The 18,356-nt window shown below is 40.4% G+C and overlaps 1 protein-coding gene across 5 annotated transcripts in view; it reads left to right on the plus strand.

The window, feature by feature from the left end:
• EIF2B3 (eukaryotic translation initiation factor 2B subunit gamma) overlaps positions 1-18,356 on the plus strand; it is a 96,307-nt gene that overhangs the window by 11,357 nt on the left and 66,594 nt on the right. For all 5 annotated transcript variants that reach the window (XM_006098180.3, XM_014463837.2, XM_023761931.1 and 2 more), the window contains one exon: positions 17,304-17,463. In XM_006098180.3, the coding sequence (XP_006098242.1) occupies positions 17,304-17,463 (160 nt within the window). The remainder of the gene's footprint in view (positions 1-17,303; positions 17,464-18,356) is intronic.

The raw sequence follows: 18,356 nt of genomic DNA on the forward strand, positions 1-18,356 counted from the left end.
CTCGATCCCCAGTAGGGGGCATGCAAGAGGCAGCCAATCAATGATTCCCTCTCATCATTGATGTTTCTATCTCTCTCTACCTCTCCCTTCCTCTCTGAAATCAATAAAAAAATATTTTTAAAAAATAAATAAATAAAATAAAAAATTGCAGATCCCCTCACATGATAATATTTAAACTTTTAGTCTCCTTTGGTTAAGAAACTAACAAGGGCCCTAGTTGGTTTGGCTCAGTAGATAGAGCATCAGCCTGTGGACTAAAGAGTCTCGGGTTCAATTCTGGTCAAGGGCACATGCCTAGGTTGTGGGCTCGATCCCCAGTAGGGGGTGTGCAAGAGGCAGCCATTCAATGATTCTCTCTTATCATTGATGTTTCTATATTTCTCTCCCCTCTCCCTTCTTCTCTGAAATCAATAAAAATATATTTTTAAAAGAAACTAACAAGGGCATATGGATATGAGTACACAGTCTCCCAGTGGCTGGTGGCCCACAAACTGAGGAAAAGCCATCATAAATTATTCTAAAATTGATGTCCTTTTGAAAAAGTCCAGTCTGTGTGATAACGTTGCCATCTTGTTTGAACTGGGGGGCAGACCTTCTTCTGCTATTTCTGGTGACTGCAAACAGATGTATTAATATGTTCAACCTACCTATGCATTGAAGAACAAAAAATTTATGCAGAAATGTACATGGCCCTCCCTTCCCTTTTGGGGGGGATAATTTACACACAGTAAAATACAGATATTAATGGGTTCAATGAGTTTTGAAAAATATATACATCCAATTTACCATTACCCAAATCTAGACTATTTCCATCACCTCTGAAATTTCCTTTGTGTCTCTTGTTAGTCAGTCCCCCACCTATAGAGTCAACTGCTATTCTGATTTCTATCAGCATATCTTAATTTTGCTTATTTATGAACTAGATATAAATGGAATCATACAATTTTATTCTGGTTTATTTTGTTTAACATAATATTTTTCAGAAACATCAATGAGAGAGAATCATTGATCATCTGCCTCCTGCATGCCCCACACTGGGGATCGAGCCCACAATCCGGGCATGTGCCCCGATCGGGAATGGAACCCTAATCTCCTGGTCCCATAGGTCAATGCTCTACCATTGAGTCACACTGGCCAGGCTAATTATATCTTTTTTTTTTTTTTAATTCATTTCAGAGAGGAAAGAAGGGAGAGAGAGAGATAGAAGCATCACTGATGAGAGAGAATCATCGACCGGCTGCCTCCTGCACACCCCCCACTGGGGATCTAGCCTGCAACCTGGGCATGTGCCCCCGACCGGAATCGAACCCGAGACCATTCAATCCACAGGCAGATGCTCTATCCACTGAGCAAAACTGGCCAGGGCGATTATATCTTTTTTTTTTAATATATTTTATTGATTTTTTACAGAGAGGAAGGGAGAGGGATAGAGAGCTAGAAACATCGATGAGAGAGAAACATCGATCAGCTGCCTCCTGCACACTCCCCACTGGGGATGTGCCCGCAACCAAGGTACATGCCCTTGACCGGAATCGAACCTGGGACCCTTGAGTCCGCAGGCTGGCACTCTGTCCACTAAGCCAAACCAGCTAGGGCGCGATTATATCTTTTTAGTCTCTTTTACTCTAGAACAGTCTCCCCTCCAACCACTTTTTTTCCTTAAGCCACTTACTTTTCAAAGAAACCGATTATTTGTCCTGTAGAACATCCCACATCTTTGGTATGTCCAATTGCTTTCTACTGATGTCATTGAACTTTTTTCTTTTTCCCAGATTAGATTCAGTTTCAACTTTTTTGGCAATAATATTTCATATGTGTAATCTCTATTCTATTGTATCCAGATCTGAAATCAGACATTTCTTTAAAAAGCCCAAAGTTTCCTATGCACAGTTTTTTATATGTCAATCATACTTCAATAAAGTAGTTTAACAAAGGGCTTATTTTTTCCTTTGAGACAGCCCTCTTGTGAGCCATCCATTCTCTCTTCAAATCTCTCTACTGGTTGCTCTCTAGGCTGTTGCAGAGCTGTCATCCTGGGGCTTCTCTTTACCATCGTTCTGGGAATTCCCTTCTCCCTCCTGTGTTGGATGCCAGGTTCCCAGATCCCATGTTTTTCTCTTTCTTGGTTTACTTCCTCATTTCAAAGGAACCCAAACTTTATTGGCTTCTCAAAGAAAGAGCACAGAAGGTAAATATTTTGAGAACTTGCATGTTTGAGAATGTTTTATTCCATCCTTTTCTTGAATGACAACTTACCTTTGTATAGAATTCTAGGTTAGAAGTAATGTTCTTCAGAATTTTGTGTCCCAAGCCCAGAGACAGACAAACCTTCTAGATGACTCCCTGTGCTGTAGGTAGATTATTTTTTCTCTGAAGTTTACCCTTTCACTGAGGTCCCCTTTATGTAAGGTCTCAGTTCAAATTTTCTGCTTCATATCAGCTTCAAGACACTTATTTTGGCCCAATGAAGCCTTTAAAAACCTCAGTTAAGCCCGGCCGGCATGGCTCAATGGTTGAGCATCAACATATGAACCACGCGGTCACAGTTAAATTCCAAGTCAGGGTACATGCCCAGGTTGCAGGCTCAATCTGCAGTGTGGGACATGCAGGAGGTAAATGATCAATGATTCTCTCTCATCATTGAAGTTTCTCTCTCTCCCTCTCTCTTCCTCTCTGAAATCAATAAAAACAAAACCAAGCAAAAAAAAAACCTCAGTTAGGGTAACCAAGGTTTCAACTAAGTGTTCATTTCCTTCTTCAGTTCTGGTGCTTGGTATTTTCCTTTTCTTTCTTATAAGTTTGACTATATTTGCAGTAATGTCTTATCCAAAGTTTTTAGGTGTTCATAACAGAATTTTGGGGTTCTTAGTTCACCAGTTTTCTAAAACCATAGGCCTACATGGATACTTAATGTACATTATTTCATTTAATCCTCCAACTACACTCAGGTAGATACTATCTTTATCCACATTTTACAGATGAGAAGGATAGGGCTCAGAGAGCTTGAGTAACTTGCCTAAAGTTCAGGTGGAAAGAAAGACTATGCATTAGATGCCAAAGTCTCAGTAAATGCATTGAGTAATCAATAGATTAGTAGAATAATGTCGGCAGGTACAGCCAGATGGCACATGTTTCAGGGGATGTTGAATTTTTATCTGAGGTTAGGGGCATGCATGGTAAAGTTAGAAGAGCCCTGTGTGCCCTCTAGAGGAGTATCAGGAAACACCGTTTGGACTGCTTCATAAATGTCGCTTTTTGAGTCTTATAAGAAAGAATTGGAATTTGTGATGGTGGAGCGATATGTAGGAATAGTTATTCCTAGTGTGAAGGGAATAGAATAGCTCCAGAAAAAAGCATAAAAATGATGGTAGGTCCTGTACTTTAACAGTTGAAGAATTACTACAAAGCTGAGATATGAAGGGATATTTTTAGCTCCAAATTGTGTCATCTGAAGGCTTCCGTCAGTGTAAGCATAAACCTTTAAATAGGTCTATATTTCTTTGAGATATATTGAAAAATAAAACATATCAATTAAATAACTTTATTGGTAGTCTTTTTGAGTGACAGCCTGAATTATATACATTTAATATGTATTTTGATCTTTTATTGAGAAGTTGAACAATTTGGGGGAGAACAGAAAGGCAGATGAAAATGAAATTGAAAAGCATTAGAGACCTGCTTTGCAGTAATAGCTGATTATTCACACAAGATCTCTATCTATAGCCAATTGAGCACTTCTGAGGATACTTAAATTTGCAAAAGCTTCATAAATTAGTACATTTGAGAAATTAACGAATGTACTTCAGAACATTAGTTTCTGTTCTTAGATACTACCCTAAAGTAGGAAGTTAAGTTGTTAGCTGATTATGAGGATGTAAATTTTATTTTCCTTGGAGTTACCTGGAATGTTTGCTCCGAGGATCATAAGGGAGATTTTTCATATTTACTGTGTGTGTCTGGCTTTGTAGATTTTTTTTATCCCGACAGCAACCTTAAAAGGTAGATGGTATTATTCTATCTTGCAGTTGAGAAACCTGACACTCATAGAGTTTAAATAACTTGCCTCAAATTCCATACCTGGTTAGGTGTTGAGTCAGAGCTAGAATCCAGTCCTGGGTTGTGAGATGCATTTGTACATCTCAAATGCCTATGGGTTTTTCACTCTATCATGTTGCCTCTAAAAGACAAGCATCAGTAATCCTTATAATCTATTCTAATTTTAGAACCTTGACTTTAAGAACAGGTGTAGTTGGTCTGGTCTAATATTTTAAAATTACTTTTTTCTTCTCTTTGTGAGTGTGTGGGATTCATGTTTATGCAAATTTTTTGTGTACATTAGATAGTTGTATGTATACAGGGTGGGGCAAAAGTAGGTTTACAGTTGTATGTGAAACTGTTTATTCTTATATTATTATTATTTATTTACTAGTGGCCTGGTGCACGAAATTCATGCACATTAAAAGGGAATTAATTAGAGGAAATATTTTAATATTGCTATTTGCCCTTTCTCTATAATAGAAGTGTCAGCGATGAAAGGAAATTAGTAAAATGTATATGAAAATCTCTCTCCTGTCAGAGTCTGGGGCGCGCTGTGGGACCCAGAGTCAAGTCCCCACCCACCAGCGTGCGCCTCGAAATCATGCGAGACCCAGACCTGGCCGGCCCTACCCCCGTCAAGCCCCTCTGGGTGGGGGGCGCAGCCTCAGGTCCCCCGGCCCCGATACGAGGGCGTGAGGGTGTGACAACCATTTTCACATTAGCTCTTTATTATATAGGATTACAGGCAGTCCTCGGGTTATGTTGGACTTGATGTACGTCGTTTCGTGGTTATGTCACCATCTCCCATTTATTTATATAAAAAAAAGTTCCGTCATTTCGACATATGTACATATGTGCGTTATGTTTTTTATTATTTATTTACCACAAGTAAAGGTCAGGAATTGTTATCTTTCTTTTAAATTTTTTTTACTGTTTCACTTCATTACTGCTGTGTATGTGCTCCATGTGAGCGACGTAGGTGCTTATGTAGGTGGGTTCTGACTTACGGTGAAAATCGCATTACGTTGCGCCGTAGGAATGGATCTCCAACATAACCTGAGGACTGCTTGTATATTATTTTCCATATGAACAACTATAAACCTACTTTTGCCCCACCCTGTATATAGAACTCTTTTAACATATGCAATTCTTAGTACCTATGGAACTCTTAATTAAATATTTTTGGGGGAGTGTATAAAACATTTTAAAATTAGCAAATCTAACAAGATTCAGTGAACTATGCAGTATCCTTGTCTTGCAAGTGGACAGCTGTTGGTTGTTGATATCTTTCTCTAAGTGGAGGGAGATCCATTGTTATAGGAAGACTTTCTATCCTGCTAGAGCTATATGAGCAAGAAGCTTGGCTCTTCTTGAGTAAGAAGAACTCTTCTTGGGCAAGAAGAAAGGAATGCAGTCTGTGATAGGCACAAAGCAATGCTGGCTGACTCCTTGCACATTGAACCTGACACACCCACATTACATGCTCCTCTGATTGGCTGAGGTAATCAGCCATTTGTGCTTAGAAACAATGAGATTATTCTTTAGATAAATGTTTTGAGAATAGGTTAGTGAGGTATATTAAGAGGCCTCAGCAGACTAAATCTATAATCTATTTCTGTGGTCTATATTTAACGCACTTATTTTATATTGCAGGTCTCATGGCTTCTCTTAATTTAGAGATTGTGAAGCTAATAATTTTTTATTTAATCTAGACAGAAATCTTTTTTTAGCCTCAGGCAAGCCTCATTTATCCTTTGCCTCAGTTTCACAGCCAAGAAAATAGGGATAATGATATCAACACATTAGTTAGAGGTTTAGTTATTTAAATCCTTTGATGTAGGAGAACTATTGTTATCTGTCTTATGAAACACCTAACATGCTACAACAGAGAACAAACTATGCTGATGAAATCCCCATCCCAGAGAGAGCGTGTTAGAAAGATTGAGCATACATGCTATTTTTAGATGTTCAAAAAGCTAAGTGCAAGTTCTTTTCAGTTGCGTGTTTGATGTCCTTATCAAATTACAAATCTCTCATTCTTTCCTGGAACCTTTCATTTTGCCCAGAGACTTGTTTTTGGCAGATTTCTATCTGCTTGAAAAGGAGTGCAATTTGGTCAAGTGAAGATCTGAGAACTTGGTCCCAACTTGCTTAAAGACTTTTTTAAGTGGCAACTTTTTTCTTATGGCTGCTTTGGTGGGCTGTGGTTGCCTAGGAGGGCCTCCGTATATCCCCTATGATGCTTTCTTTGAGTCTGCAGGTGGCATAGTGAAAAGCCCAGCAGTTATAGCAGAAACAAGTTAACAAGTTGAATGAGAGAATTTTTGAAACTTTTCCCCCCAGAAATCTCAATGGAGCTTTTCTATTGACTGTACTAACCAAGTGTATGTATGCATAAGCTTGAAGTGTTTTCATCTTAACCTCTCAAGACTGCAACTTGTTGGAAATCTGGTCTTTGGGATAGTATTTCTGCGTTTGGTAGCCAGAAAACTTGTAAGCTCTGGGTGAGCCTGATTCTTTTGACTCACTTTCCTTTGTCTATAGGGACACTTTTATGGAATGAAAGGATACAGGGTAGGACAGGGATGTGATAGCTAAGTAGAAAATCCAGGCTGCCATCACAAACTCTATCTTTGAGTGACAAGCAGCCCACATGACTTAGATTTTTGGAAACTCTTGGTTGGACCCCTATCCTGCTCTGAATAATAAGATAACAGCCTGACTAGTGGAATGGACCATACAGTTTGTGGGAAATCAGTAAGCATTCTGTCATTGTAACCAGAGAGTTCATGTGAAGTATCATGTAGCTACCCAATTTTTTTTTCAGCTCTTAACTTGGGTATCATCTGCTCCAAAAAGCAATCCCTGACTTTCTGAGATTAGATTAGGTACCATTTTTTTTGTACTTGTACAGAGGATTAAAATTATCTGCTATATCATCATCTCCCTGCACAAGACTGTGGGAAAAGAACTATATTAAATCATTCCCAACCTTTTCACTAGTTGTCTAATCTCCTCTTGAGATATTTAGACGCATTACATCTTCCTAAGGAAGTTCTCCCAGAGCCTCTGACATAATTCAGCCTATAGTGATTGCCTTCCATGCCTGGCCCACAGCTGTCATGTCAACTCCCTTCACCATCATGAGGATTCATTTTGCCTCTTTTCTTCAGTTTCATGTCCTATTTCCTAGAAGCCACATTTTTCTTTTTCTTAGCTTCCGCCCTTGTTTTTATGGGAAACATACTAGAGCTTCCTGACAAAAGTGTTTGAGACATTGCATGACTGGAAAAATCTACTCTAAACTCATACTTGATGCATCATTTGACTAGACACAGAATTCTCAGTTGGAAAGCTGGTAGGTACCTAAGAATTTCGAAGGCATTGCTCCATTGTCTTTAACTTCAAGTGTTGTTGAGAAGTACTAAACTTTTGTGATTACTAATCTTTTGATTGTAACCAACTTTTTTTCTTGGAAATTTGTAGCATCTTTCTCTTTCAGAAAAATTTCAAGTTTTCTGAAATTTCATGATGAGGTGCTTTCATATGAATCTGTTTTACCCGTGTGAGCCCTCCACTCAGTGAACCCTTTCAATTTGGATATTTGTGTTCTTCAGTTTAGAGAAATTTAAAAAATCATTTTGTTGATGATTCTTATCTGTGTTTATTTTTTCTGAAAACTTATTCTGATAATGGATTTTTTAGACTGGTCCTCTAATTTTCTTATCTTTCCTCTCATATTTTCTTTTCTCTATCTTTTTGCTTAAGTTTTATATATGGATGGGGCATGTTGACTGTGAGCTTCACTGTAGGGTGATATGGTGGTGTGGTTAGGCTCTTTTGGTGGGGAGGGGGAATCTCTTATATCTGCATCTTTAGGTGTTTTTCTCTCTCAGATTATTCAGATTCCCCAGAGAAAATATTAAATTCTCCTTTCTTTTTTTCTTTTTTTAATATATTTTTATTGATTTTAGAGAGGAAGGGAGAGAGAGATAGAAACATCAATGAGGAGAATCATTGATTGGCTGCATCCTGCACGCCCCCCACTAGGGATCAAGCCTGCAACCTGGGCATATGCCCTTGACCGGGGTCGAACCTAGGACCCTTCAGTCCGCAGGCTGACACTCTGTCCACTGAGCCAAACCAGCTAGGGCTAAATTCTCCTTTCTTAAAGGTAAAGACCGGCTGCTGGCATTCTAGGAAATGAGTGGGGATCAGGGTATCTCAGATTCTTGTATAAGTTCTCCCTTTTCAGTAAGGTGCCTCCCTCTCCCTACTCCCAACTGTGATTATTCTTTCCTAATTCAGATATCCTCTATTTTTTTCTCTTCAGACTACTACACAGGGTGGTACCCGTGCAATAGTTGTGTTGCATAGGTGGAAAAGAGGGATCTTTTAACCAGCCTTCTTTATTTTAACTGCTCCCTCGCCAGTTTTATGCCATAAATGACTTCAGAGATAGTGCATCCCTCTTATCTTATAGATGAGGAAACCGAGACCCAAGGAGGGAGTGACTTATTTAAAGTCACATGTGGAATTAATAGGAAAAGAAAACATACCCAATCTTAGAAGTTGCTTTTGGGGGCAAATAAAACCCTGATTTTAGTTTAGTTTTCTTTATAACTTGCTAGTTGTCTTTTTCTCATGTTGTTATAAACTTTTCTTTGTCATAGCTCCTAATTACCCTCTGCTGATCTCCTCCCAAGCTTTCTGGTTTCCAAGTAAACTGGATAATATTTCCATGGCATAATTAAGGATATAATTAAAATTCAAGCCCTGGCTGTTGTTGCTCAGCAGTTAGAGTGTCAGTCTGTGCACCAAAGGGTCGAGGGTTTGAGTCCCCAGTCAAGGGTATGTTCCTGGGTTGCAGGTTAGGATCTGTACCCCCAGTTGGGTCGCATGTGGAGGCGGGGAGTGGGGGAAGAGCAAGTGATCGATGTGTCTCTCTCACATCAATGTTTCTCTCTCTCTCTCTCTCTCTCTCCCCCCCTTTATCTTCCCCCTCCCTTCATCCCTCCCTTCCACTTTCTCTAAAAATCAATGGAAAAAAATCCTCAGATGAGGATTAAAAGAAAAAATACTTTTTAAAAAATTCAAGTTACATGCAGAAAATATATAATTGTTCCATGGTCTTGAAATGGACAATAATATTTTTGTCCTGTGGCATATTAGTGTCTGACCAAAGAAAAAGAATGAAATTATTTAATTTATATTCAGAATAGTAAACTATTTCAAAGTGAAGGTTTGATTTGAGAACAAAAAGCCTTTGTTATTTCTCTATTAATATCAGTACATTTGAAGATTAAAATTAATTGCAGATATCTACATCCTGCAAGAGAAGTGACTAGCATTTTTATAAAGAACTCATTTAACAGAGTTAGAAATTAGCACATTCTCAATTACTTCTTAGCTTCACCCGGGAAACATGAGTAGAATTCCTCTATTCTTGACTTAAAAAGGAAAACTTTAGAACTATAAATGATGAGCCTCCATTTAAAATTATAAATCTAGCCATGCCCCCCAGGACCGTTGCATCTGATTTCTTTTCTTTCAGACCTCTCTGCTTTTTCTTCTTTGGAATCAGCAGGTTTATTCCCTATCTCATTGCTTTAGGGAGCTGCAAAGTTACCTTTATGGCCCCTCTCCTAACTCTGAATAGTCACACTCTCTACAAAGGGGGCACTCAGCGCTGTCAGAAAGTATGCTATTCTTCAATATCTGAAATGGGATGTTTTCATCTTTGAGTCAATTCCAACAAGGAGGAGGTAATAGGAAGAGTGCTGACATTTACTGATTCTTCTTTACCAGCACTAGGTTGAACTCTGGGGATACAAAGATGAAAGAGCTCCTTATGAAGCACAAAGTCTGGATGGGAAAGAAACCATGCAATCCAATTTAGTGGTTTAAGGTCTGTAATGAATAAGAAGACTTCATCTCTAGATGAATGTGAATGAGTAGAAAGAGAGAATAGGGCATGCATTCTTGGCAGTTTACTCCAGCAAGTTAACATTAGCTATATGGAGGGGAAATTGTGGGAGAGAAGGCTGAATTAGGTAGGTGGAGTCATATTTTGAAAACCTTTAATGTCATCCTAAGGAATGTAAACTCAGTCCTGTGGAGCAGTGATCTTCAAAATGGAGTGTTCTCAAAGCCAAGGGGTGTGTGTGTAATATAGACGACAGAGGAAAATATTAGAATCTCTAGTTCTTTTAATGTTGTCTCTTCTTTTTAAAATGTCTGTTCTTGCCCAACCGGTGTATGTCGACCTGGTGGAGCATCGACTTATGATCCAGAAGGTCACTGTTTGATTCCAGTCAGGTCACATGCCCAGGTTGCAGGTTTGATCCCCAGTGGAGGGCGTGCAAGAGGCAGCCAATCAATGATTCTTTCTCCTCATTGATATTTCTATCTCCCTCTCCCTTCCTCTCTGAAATCAATAGAAATATATTAAAAAATAAAATAGGTCTGGATAGGGGCTAGGAGGGGGGAAAGGGGGAGAAAATAGGAGATATCTATAATACTCTCAACAATAAAAAATATCTATACTAATAAAGGGTAATATGCTAATTAGACTGGACATCTTCCGGACATCCTTCTGGACAAAGCCACGGTGGCGGGGGCCAAGGCAGAGGCTGTTAGGGGCGACTGGGCAGTTGGAGGCAATCGGGCTGGCAGGGGAGGGCAGTTGGGGGCCATCGGGCCTTCAGGGGAGGGCAGTTGAGGGCCATCGGGCCGGCAGGGGAGGGCAGTTAGGGGGTGATCAGGCTGGCAGGGGAGCAGTTAGGGGGTGATCGGGCCAGCAGGCAGAGGTGGTTAGGGGTGATCAGGCCAGCAGGGGAGCAGTTAGGGGCATCAGGCTGGCAGGCAGAGGCAGTTAGGGGCGATCAGGCAGGCAGTCAGGTGAGCGGTTAGGAGCCAACGGTCCCGGATTGTGAGAGGGATGTCCCCCCAGGGGTCCCAGATTGGAGAGGGTAAAGGCCAGGCTGAGGGGCTCCCCCCCTCCCCCCCTTGCATGAATTTGTGCACCTGGCCTCTGTATTTAAATAAATAAATAAAATGTCTATTCTTGTGTGTTATATAAAGAGCATATTATATTATTTATAGTGATTCATGTATTTTAAAAGTAAGTAGGAAGAAGTGGATATGTTCAACATTTGTTTATGTTCGAAGAACACTATTTTTTGTTTTGTTTCCTCCTTCCCCCCATTCCCCCTCTTCTACCTCTCTACCTCTTCTACCTCCCTGCAGTCCTGGAGAACACTGTTTTAGGCTGGCTTTCAGCAGGGAAATGAAATATGTAGTGGAATAGGAGTATGGAATAGGAGTATGGATTAGAATAAGGGAAAACTAGAGTGAGAGAGAGACCAGTTAAGAGACTGGAAAAATATTTCAAGGCCTGAACTAAGGTAGTGGAGATAAAAGAAGAGGACTTGGAGACCAGTGAGATGTTGGGTAGGGGACTGGATAAGAGAGGGAAGACATCAGTCCTAGACTGTGGCCAGATTTCTTACTCCAGATCTAGATGGTGGTGATACTGTGATTAAGCTAAGGATCACAGGAAGGCTATTTAGCTCTCAGCCTAAAGGTTATCACATTTGTTATAGATTGAATTGGTCATTCCATCCTGCACCTAATGCCCCAAGCTCAGTATAAACAAAATGGCAGTTGGCTCTTTACTGTACACGTTGGGACTGCAGACTGGGAATCTTTTGCAGTTAGCCATTGGTGTTTATTAAAGCACCAAACAAACTACTCTTGGGTATCGGATTGGGATTGGACCACATAGGAGAATGTAAATTGTGACCATTCATAGTCATAACCAAGTAACTGAACTCATTAGTTCCATATGGGCAGGGGTGGAGTTACAGGGTGGTGATTTGGATCATAGCCATGGTTTGTAGAAGTGCTGGGTGGGTAAAAGCATGTTAGTTACCTTGCCCTGACAGTTTTTTCCAGGGGAGTAAGTATGTTTTCCTTTCTCCTTGCTGTGGGAAATTATTTGCCAGATTGTGTTATTTATAACAATCTGTCATGGAACAGCTGCCAGGAAAAGAAAAGAGGCTATTCCCAGTAGCTCTCCCCACCTCCCACTCTACCATTACCGCCACACACACATACATCCGGTTTTCTGATTTAACTTTTGTTTTTTTCTTCTAGTTTTACTCAGTGGTTTTTGGCTTGATTGAAAATATTCCTGTAATGAGAGATTTCTGGGCTTTGCCCTGACTTGGTAATTGGGTTTTCTCTGCTTAATTTGTTTGCTTTAGCCAAGACTAACTGGCAGCAGTTTAGATTTGAATTCCTGGGTGTCTTGATTTTCCCCAAACACTAAAGTGCTGTCTTCCGCCTTCCCTTGAAGACCTTGTATGTTTCCACTTTGTCACAAATACACACATTTGCTGTCCTTTAGAGCTGTGCTTTCCGCCCTTGACACTGCCTTGGCTTCTCTAGAGGAGCAAGCTTGGGGTAAAGCATACTGAGGACTATTAAAATAGTGAGTAGGGAGGTCTGTGGGGATTCCAGTTGGGCTCTGCAGAAGAAGAGGCATACAGCTGGTGTTAGAAAAGAAGTGGTCTCCCCAAACACAAGGCAGCTGGGGGCCAGTGTGTCTGGGGCACTTTCAAGTTAATTGCATTTCAGATATACTGTACAGTTGCTTTACAGTCCAAACAGTCTGTTTATTCATTGCTGTGGTCACACATGATCAGAAACACTTCTGGTTCTTAACAGTTTTTCAGCTTTTTCTCTCTGGACTCCAGTTAGTAGAAGAACATTTGCATTTCTACACTGGGCTTTACATTTGTAGAATAAAAATCAAAACAATAGTAAGTTCTTTCTCTTGTAGCTTATAACTGATTTTCAACATTTTTCATCTCATCCACACATAAACTAATTACTGAAATTCTGTGGCACATCAAAAAAGTATATTATTTTTTTTGCCAATCTGACAAAAGAAAATAGGTATAATTTTGATTCATTCACAGCAGACGGCTATTGTCATTTTTTAAATTTGCCAATCTAAGGGAGAAGAGGTCAGTGCCCATGACTAAATAGTAAGGTATTGCATGCTTTAAAAATTCTTGCAGCACATTGATGTGTCTCTTGTGGCACACTGGTTGAAAATCGCTGACTTATAAAAATGTAAAGGAAAATGGATAGTATTACAAAGATGTGAAGATTATTTAGTTTTCCTTTTAGACTTTTATTTCTTCTTCTAGGATTTACAGCTTTGGAAACAAAGTACATTGATCAGATAGCAAAGACTTTCCTTTGGAAGAGAATGGGAATTGTTTGGTCTCAGCGAGTCTTACATGGTGCATTCTTGTACGGCAGGAGAGGGCCTGAGGGGTAGCACTCCATCTGTATCCCAGACCCTGACCTTTCAGACCAATGCCTGTCTTTTCGCACTGAGAACAGATGGCAACCAAACATTGGGAGGAGGGGCCTGTTCCTTATATTCCTTGGGGATTTTGCATTCAGTTTAGCAAAAAGTCATCTAAAAGCAAAGAGAAATGTGAGTTTGTGGACTATTCACAATTATGCAGGACTTGTTTGGCATTCACTATACTGACAGATTAATTTTTTGCAGATATTGAATTATAACAGCAGTCATTTTCCAAGACAACATTGACACCATTAAGAGGCATCTGCATTGGTGTCATTTTCTTCACTTTGGAGTATACTTTAAAATTGAATTTATTGAAGAACAGTCAGCTTGCAAATCTCAATCATCTTATTAGAGAAGCTTAGAAAAATAGAAAGCTTTTCTTCCCTTGGCAAACTGTCATTTTCATTATAATGAAACTAGGGGCCCAGTGCAGGAATTCGTGTACCTCGAAAGGAACTGTGGGCCAAGAGGCTGCAGTAGGCACAGGGGCAGGTCTCAGACCATCCTCCTTGCCACCACCCAGCCCTTCCCGCCGCGGGCCCTAGTCCCCTATTTTCGGCAACCCCGCTCCCGCCACCGTCGCTCCCACACACTGATGGCGCCAGCCACGCTCGCACCCACACTCGCACCCGCTGAAGGTGCAGAGCGATTGGCAGCTGCTGCCCTGATCACCCCTCAGGAGCAGGAGGAGGTGGAGAAGCCCTCAGGGGCGATCAGGGCCACTCGCACCCGCTGATGGCGCCAAGCGATCGGGACCATCGCCGGGCACTGGCAGCAGGTGCAAGCGAGGCCGGTGCTGGCAGTGTGTGCGAGCAGCAGTTCCAGCGCTGGCAGTGGGTGTGAGCAGGGCCAGCAGCAGGTGCGAGCACCAGGCGGGACTGCGGTGCACAGGAGCAAAGAATTTTCAGTAACCACCAGAGGCTTGCCCTGATGACAGCGACCAGCATCCTGCTTTGGTCTTGCGCCCCTGCTCATCTGCTCCACCATCCTGCCGCAGCCAACACCCGCCATGTTCCGCTCACATCCCCTGGCGGTCAGCGCACGTCATGGTTCGGTTGTTCCTGTTGTTCCATCGTTCGGACTATTTGCATATTAGCCTTTTATTATATAGGATGGAGCAACTTCTGTAATGACATGTCTTTAGTAATGGCCCAGCTCTCTGTCTTTCTAAGCATTGTTATAAGAAGTAGGATTCGCCCTAGCTGGTTTGGCTCAGTGGATAGAGCATCAGCCTATGGACTGAAGGATCCCGGGTTCAATTTCGGTCAAGGGCACATGCCCGAGTTGTGGGCTCGATCCCCAGTGGAGGGCACGCAGGAGGCAGCCAATCAGTGATTCTCTCTCATCATTGATGTTTCTATCTCTCCCTCTCCCTTCCTCTCTGAAATCAATAAAAATATATTTTAAAATAAATAAGTATGATTCTTCAGGCTATTTCTTCCTTAGCTTGCATGTATGTGGGCTGATTTATTAATATTTGGTAGTTCCTGGATGGTGAGCATAGCAATTTTTTTCCCTTAAAAAATGTTTTTAGGGACTTCTTTTTTAAAAAATTCAGAATTAAGAATTAAGAGAGAAGCAGAAAGGTAGAAAAAACATCCAAATTTGAACTTCTTAATCTTAAGATAAGGCCTTCAAAAGGTATTGTTTAGGCTGTAAATAATAAGTTATATGTAGGAAAAGAAATGATGGTTCTGGTACAGATTCTATACAGATGGTCCCTGACTTATGATGATTTCTCTTATGATTTTTTCAACTTTACATTGGTGCTAAAGCAATAAGCATTCAGTAAAAACTGTACTTAGAATTTTGAATTTTGATCTTTTCCTCGGCTAGTGATATGCAGTATGATACTCTCTCATGATGCTGGGCCGGGGCAGTGAGCCACAGCTCCCAGTCAGGCATGCAGTTACGAAGGCAAATAACTAATACTCTGTAGTGTACTGTTACCAGTGTTTTTTGGATATAGTGTTCTGAGCAAGTTTAAGGTAGGCTAGGCTAAACTATAATGTTCAGTAGGTTAGGTGCATTAAATGTATATTCAACTTAATGATATTTTCAACTTACGATGGGGTTATTAGGACATAACCCCATCCATCCTAAGTTGAGGAGCATGTGTATTCAGAATAAGAAATTTCAGGCAGTAAGACAAGGCATCCTAAACATTGAGCCTTGCTTTCTGAGCAAACACAACCCTTTGCTGTAGTAGAATATGAGTTTAAATCATCCATTTTCCCACCCACAGAAACTTGATTTTAAATTAAAATCTTAGAAAAGTTGGAACCACTTAGAAAAATTTCCATGAATACAGATATTCACTTTATTTTTAAATCTGGGATAATTTAGTACAATGTTTTTCAGACTTTTAAAAGTAGCAGAACCTGTTTTCCAAACCAAAGCTTATACAGAAGCCTAGACAATAAAATTAATAAAAGAGGAGCTGCCTTGGTTGACTCAGAAAGGGCAGTAGCAAACAACCTTTCTCTGAGGTACCTCTGGGAAACTGTAGGTGTGTTATTGAGAAACATTGATGTAGTTGATTTAAATTGCAACTTAAGGAATTTTGTTTTCCAATTCATTATTTTTGGACTTGTTTTCTGTATTTATGGTAAAATATGACAGAATGTATAGGTAGAAATTTGTTTAAAATATATCAATAGCTTTTCTTAGCCTGTCACATTTAATACTTTCTAGTCCCAGAAAGATCACCAAAAGTGATGATTTGTCATTAGAAACCAAGGATAAGATTATCTGCACCCTTGTATTCCTAATTACTATGTATAGATACAAAAGTTGGACAGTGAAGAAGGCTGATAGGGAAAAAAAGCTATTCATTTGAAATATGGAGTTAGAGAAGAGCGCTATGGATACCCTGGACACCAGAAAAACAAACAAGTGGGTCCTAGAGCAAATTAAACCTGTAACATTGCTGAAAGCAAAACTGACAAAACTGAAGCTGTCCTACTTCAGGCTCATCATGAAAAGGCAGGGTTTTTAGGAAAAGGCTAGGAAAAATAGAAGGTATCAGGAAAAGAGAAAGACCAAATATGAGATGGATTGACTCCATAAGGAAGCCATAGGCATGCGTCGAAAGGAGCTGAGCAGGGATATTGAGGACAGGACATTGTGGACAGCACTCATTCATAGGAGTCTGAGCCAACTGATGGCACATACACAGTCCAAGTTTCCTCCAAGTTCCAGAATAGGACTTGGTTGAGCATAGAGTAAGTGCTCAGTAAGTGTTAGATAAATGAATCACTACAAGCAATAATCCAGGTTCTGCCCAAGCATTTCTAATGATTCATTTCCTAACAAAATTATTCTTTTTTTTTCCTTTTTTTAAAAAAAATATATTTTATTTATTTTTTACAGAGAGGAAGGGAGAGGGATAGAGAGTTAGAAACATCGATGAGAGAAACATCAATCAGCTGCCTCCTGCATACCCCCTACTGGGGATGTGCCCGCAACCAAGGTACATTCCCTTGACCGGAATCGAACCTGGGACCCTTGAGTCCGCAGGCTGGCGCTCTATCCACTGAGCCAAACCGGTTAGGGCAAAATTATTCTTTTTTGACTAGCTCTGATTAACAGACACAAGTTAATATGAAAACCAAAAATACTTCTGTTCATATTTTACCTGTTTGTTCTTAGTTTTGGTCTTGGGCTATTCAGGTAAAATTTGGTTCTTCCTGAAGACTGTCAAGTATTTGAAGAGTGCTATTATCTCTTTCTTTCTTAGCCACCCCCTGCTCCTTGTCCTGCCCACTGTCATCCACACATACAATCTTTACAATGTTTCTAAGCCACTGTAATTTTTACTGATTTGGGTGATCCATTGTCCTTTGTGATACTGACTTTCCCCTTTTCCATTTGACAGACAGACGTACTGGTCCTGAGCTGTGACCTAATAACAGATGTTGCCTTACATGAGGTGGTGGACCTGTTCAGAGCTCATGATGCATCACTTGCCATGTTAATGAGGAAAGGCCAAGATGGCGTAGAACCAGTTCCAGGTCAAAAGGGGAAAAAAAAGGCAGGTAAGGAGACCAGTTTGATTTATTTGTTTATTGGGTTTTTATAATCATTATTGTCATTTATACTTCCTTTTAAAAACATTTATTGAAGCCCTAACCGGTTTGGCTCAGTGGATAGAGCGCCAGCCTGCGGACTCAAGGGTCCCAGGTTCGATTCCGGTCAAGGGCATGTACCTTGGTTGCGGGCACATTCCCAGTAGGGGGTGTGCAGGAGGCAGCTGGTCGATGTTTCTCTCTCATCGATGTTTCTAACTCTCTATCCCTCTCCTTTCCTCTCTGTAAAAAATCAATAAAAAAATATATTTAAAAAAACAAACAAAACACTTATTGAAAACTAACTGCAGTACAGGCACTGTGCTAGCAGTTGATGACATGAAGTCCAATACAACAATCGCTGACTTGAAGAGATTATAACTATTAATCAGATTCTATAAGGTCCTAGAGGCTTTTGTATGCAGAGCAGAGCATTCAGAACTGTTTGCATTGTGTTTAAGGCTCAAATAATGGAATGCATATATCTAAGAAACAAAAAATAATAATTTAAAAACTAATTGTAAAAAAATATTTAAAGTGCCCTAGCCGGTTGGGCGCAGTGGATAGAGTGTCGACCTGCGGACCGAGAGTCCAAGGTTTGATTCCGGTCAAGGGCATGTACCTTGGTTGCGGGCACATCCCCAGCAGGAGGTGTGCAGGAGGCAGCTGATCGATGTTCTCTCTCATCGGTGTTCTACTCTCTATCCCTTCACCTTTGCTCAGCTGGAACATAATTAGAATAGTATTAAAGAAATGAAGAAAAACCCTTGAGAAAAAGAGAGGGAAAAAAAAGAGACAAATATTTAGAGTATGAATAGCGAGTTAATTCGAGCACCTTTAGGCCCGGTGAATTGCTATTACAA

This window comes from Myotis lucifugus, unplaced genomic scaffold, assembly GCF_000147115.1.
Source record: "Myotis lucifugus unplaced genomic scaffold, Myoluc2.0 scaffold_222, whole genome shotgun sequence".
Lineage (NCBI taxonomy): Eukaryota > Metazoa > Chordata > Mammalia > Chiroptera > Vespertilionidae > Myotis > Myotis lucifugus.